Genomic DNA, 3802 nt, shown 5'->3' on the forward strand with positions numbered 1-3802 from the left:
CAGTCTGGATAGCAGCAGACCAGGTTATTAATAACCACTGACAGCTATAGATCCAAGTCTGGATAGAGACGAGGTGTAATAACCCTGACAGCTATAGAATCCAGTCTGGATAGAGACAGGTTTAATAACCCTGACAGCTTAAGATAGATCCAGTCTGGATAGAGAGACAAGGTTTAATAACCCTGACAGCTATAGATCCAGGTCTGGATAGAGAGACAGGTTTAATAACCCTGACAGCTATAGATCCAGTCTGGATAAGAAGACAGGTTTTAATAACCCTGACAGCTATAGATCCAGTCTGGATATAAGAGAAGGTTTAATAACCTGACAGCTAAGATCCAGTCTGGATAGAGAGACAGGTTTAATAACCCTGAACAGCTATAGAATCCAGTCTGGATAGAAGAGACAGGTTTAATAACCTGACAGCTATAGATCCAGTCTGGATAGAGAGACAGGTTTAATAACCCTGACAGCTATAGACCAGTCTGGATAGAGAGAACAGGTTTAATAACCCTGACAGCTAATAGAGATCCAGTCTGGATAGAAGAGACAGGTTTTAATACCCTGACACTAAGAGATCAGGTTTAATAACCCTGACAGCTATAGATCCAGTCTGGATAGAGAGACAGGTTTAATAACCTGACAGCTATAGATCCAGTCTGAAGATTGACAGGGTTAATAACCACTACAGCTATAGATCCAGTCTGGATAGAGAGACAGGTTTTTAATAACCCCTGACAGCTTATAAGAATCCAGTCTGGATAGAGGAGACAGGTGTTTAATAACCCTGACAGCTATAAGATCCAGTCTGGATTAGAGAGACAGGTTTATAACCCTGACAGCTATAGATCCAGTCTGGATAGAGAGACAAGGTTTAATACCTGACCAGCTTATAGATCCAGTCTGGCTGGATAGAGAGACAGGTTTAATAACCCTGACAACTATAGATCCAGTCTGGATAGAAACAGGTTTAATAACCCTGACAGCTAGAGATCCAGTCTGGATAGAAACAGGTGAGAGTGAAGTAAATACATTGTGTAATACAGCGAGAGGACTTCTGTTGCAGAATGAGTACAACGGGTGTACCGCAGAGATACATACCTTGAAGATTTTAAAGTTGTTTTGAGGTTCCTCTATCAAGTGCTTGATGGCTAAGGACATTCTCTGTTTGTTCCTAAAGCAGAGAGAGATTCAGGCTGAGTATACACGGCTCTTTAGTCACGTGCTGTGGAATCATATACAAAACTAGAACACTGAGTTCTGAACGTGGTCAGGTCGATGGTTGTAGATATACCACAAGACGGTGACAATCACAGCAGCAAGATGTGTGACCTGTTGCCACGAGAAAAGGGCAACCAGTGAAGAACAAACACCGTTGTAAATACAACCCATATTTATTTTATTTTCCCATTTGTACTTTAACTATTTGCACATCGTTACAACACCAATATATAGACATATGATGTGAAAGGTCTTTATTATTTTGGAACTTTTGTGAGTGTAATGTTTACTGTTAATTTGTTTCTTGTTAATTATCTACCTCACTTGCTTTGGCAATGTAAACATATGTTTCCCATGCCAATAAAGCCCCTTGAATTGATAACTGGGGAAGGTGAAGTGTACTGTTACTTACCCTGAGAACAGGTCCAAGGGACAGTGATAACTGGGGCAGGTGAAGTGTACTGTTCCTTACCCTGAGAACAGGTCCAAGGGACAGTGATAAGTGTAACTGGGGCAGGTGAAGTGTATGTTCTTACCCTGAGAAAGGTCCAAGGACAGTGATAACTGGGGCAGGTGAAGTGTACTGTTCTTACCCTGAGACAGGTCAGGGAACGTGTAACTGGGGAAAAAAAAACCAAAAAAAAAAAAAAAAAAAAAAAAAAAAAAAAAAAAAAAAAAAAAAAAAAAAAAAAAAAAAAAAAAAAAAAAAAAAAAAAAAAAAAAAAAAAAAAAAAAAAAAAAAAAAAAAAAAAAAAAAAAAAAAAAAAAAAAAAAAAAAAAAAAAAAAAAAAAAAAAAAAAAAAAAAAAAAAAAAAAAAAAAAAAAAAAAAAAAAAAAAAAAAAAAAAAAAAAAAAAAAAAAAAACCCCAAAAAAAAAAAAAAAAAAAAAAAAAAAAAAAAAAAAAAAAAAAAACACAAAAAAAAAATAGGTGAAAGTGGTACTGTTCCTTACGCCTGAGAAGGAAGGGGTCCAAGGGACAGTATAATGGGCAGGTGAAGTGTACTGTTCCTACCTGTAGAACAGGTCAAGGGAACAGTGATAACATGGGGTAGTGAAGTTGTACTTCCTTACCCTTAGAGAACAGGTCCAAAGGGACATGATTAACTGGGGCAGTGAAGTGTACTGTCCTTACTGGAAAACAGGTCCAAAGGGACAGTAAGCGGCTCAAACGTTTCCATTTCCATGGCAACGTTGAGTATGAGAGAAAAGCACAAAGTCACTCCGTTCGGTCTCCATCCGGTTGCAATTCGCTCTAGTCTCACCACCGGGGCAGACCGATTCATAAAACACTCAACTTTTCACATAACAAAATGCCTGGCTCTAGTAGATTCTAAACCCCTGTCTATTCTTGGTCCTGGCTCCTAGTAGATTTCCTAAACCCCTGTCATTCTTCTGTAGCGGCTCCTAGTAGATGTCCTAAACCCTGTCATATCCTCGGTCCGCTTAGTCTCGGCTCCTAGATTTAGATGTGATCCACTAACCCCGTCTATCTCTGTGCCTGAACTATAGAATTCCTAATACCCTGTCTCATTCTCTGGTGCCTGGCTCAGTAGATGTGTCCTAAACCCCTGTCTATTCTTCTGGATCTGGGCTAGCAGTCACCTGCATTCCTGTCCTCCTACAGATTCCTAAACGTCTATCTTAACTCTGGTTTTATGTGTCTACGCGCTCTGTGCCTAGGCATAGAATGTGCTAACCCCTGTTTCTCTTGGCTGCCTGGCTCCTGTAGATGTCTCTAACCCTTCTATTCTCTGCGTGCCTGGCTCCTAGTAATGTGCCCTAAACCCCTGCTATTCTCTGGCGCCTGGCTCGTAATTGGCCCTACCCTGTCTATTCTCTTGCGACTGGCTCCTAGTAGATGTGTAAAAACCCCTGTTTCTCCCCAGTACCAACCCCGTCTATTCTCTGGCGCTGGCTCCAGTAATGTTCCTAAACCCTGTCTATTCTCTGCGGCCGGCTTCTAAGTAATGTTCCCTAAACCCTGTCTTATTCTCCTGGCGCCCTGGCTCCTAGTAGATGTGTCCTAACCCCTTGTCTATTCGTCTTGGCGCTGGCTCCTAGTAGAATGGTTCCTAAACCCCTGTCTATTCTTGGCGCCTGCTCCTAGTACATGTGTAAACCTGTCTATTACTCTGGGCCTGGCACCTAGTAGATGGTGTCCTAACCCTGTCTATGTCTCTGCGCGCTAGCTCCTAGGCATGTGTGTCCTAAACCTAGTCTATTCCTCTGGCGCTGGCTCTCGATCTAGAATTGTGTCCTAATACCCCTGTCATTCTCTGCGCTCTGGCTCCTATAGTTGCTCTAAAACCCTGTCTATTCTCGGCGCCTGGCTACTAGTAGACTAGTCTCTAATACCCCTGTCTATATCTCGTGCGCTGGCTCCTAGTAAGATATAGTCCTAAACCCCTGTCTATTCCTGCGTCCTGCTCCTTAGTAGATGGTTGTCTAAACCTGTCTATTCTCTGGCGCTGGTACTCCTGTAGATTGTCCTAAACCTGTCCATTTCTCTGGCGCTGTGCTAGTAGATGTTCCTCAACCCTGTTTATATTTTCTCTGGCGCTGGCTCATCTTCTCAGACGA

The 3802-nt window shown here is 41.7% G+C and overlaps 1 protein-coding gene across 1 annotated transcript in view; it reads right to left on the reverse strand.

The window, feature by feature from the left end:
- Positions 1–3802, reverse strand: part of LOC112076989 (inositol-pentakisphosphate 2-kinase) — a 27754-nt gene that overhangs the window by 13349 nt on the left and 10603 nt on the right. The window contains 1 exon segment of the mRNA XM_024143603.2: positions 1102–1174. Coding sequence (XP_023999371.2) covers positions 1102–1174 — 73 coding nt within the window.

This window comes from Salvelinus sp. IW2-2015, unplaced genomic scaffold (assembly GCF_002910315.2).
Source record: "Salvelinus sp. IW2-2015 unplaced genomic scaffold, ASM291031v2 Un_scaffold4181, whole genome shotgun sequence".
In the NCBI taxonomy this organism is placed as follows: domain Eukaryota; kingdom Metazoa; phylum Chordata; class Actinopteri; order Salmoniformes; family Salmonidae; genus Salvelinus; species Salvelinus sp. IW2-2015.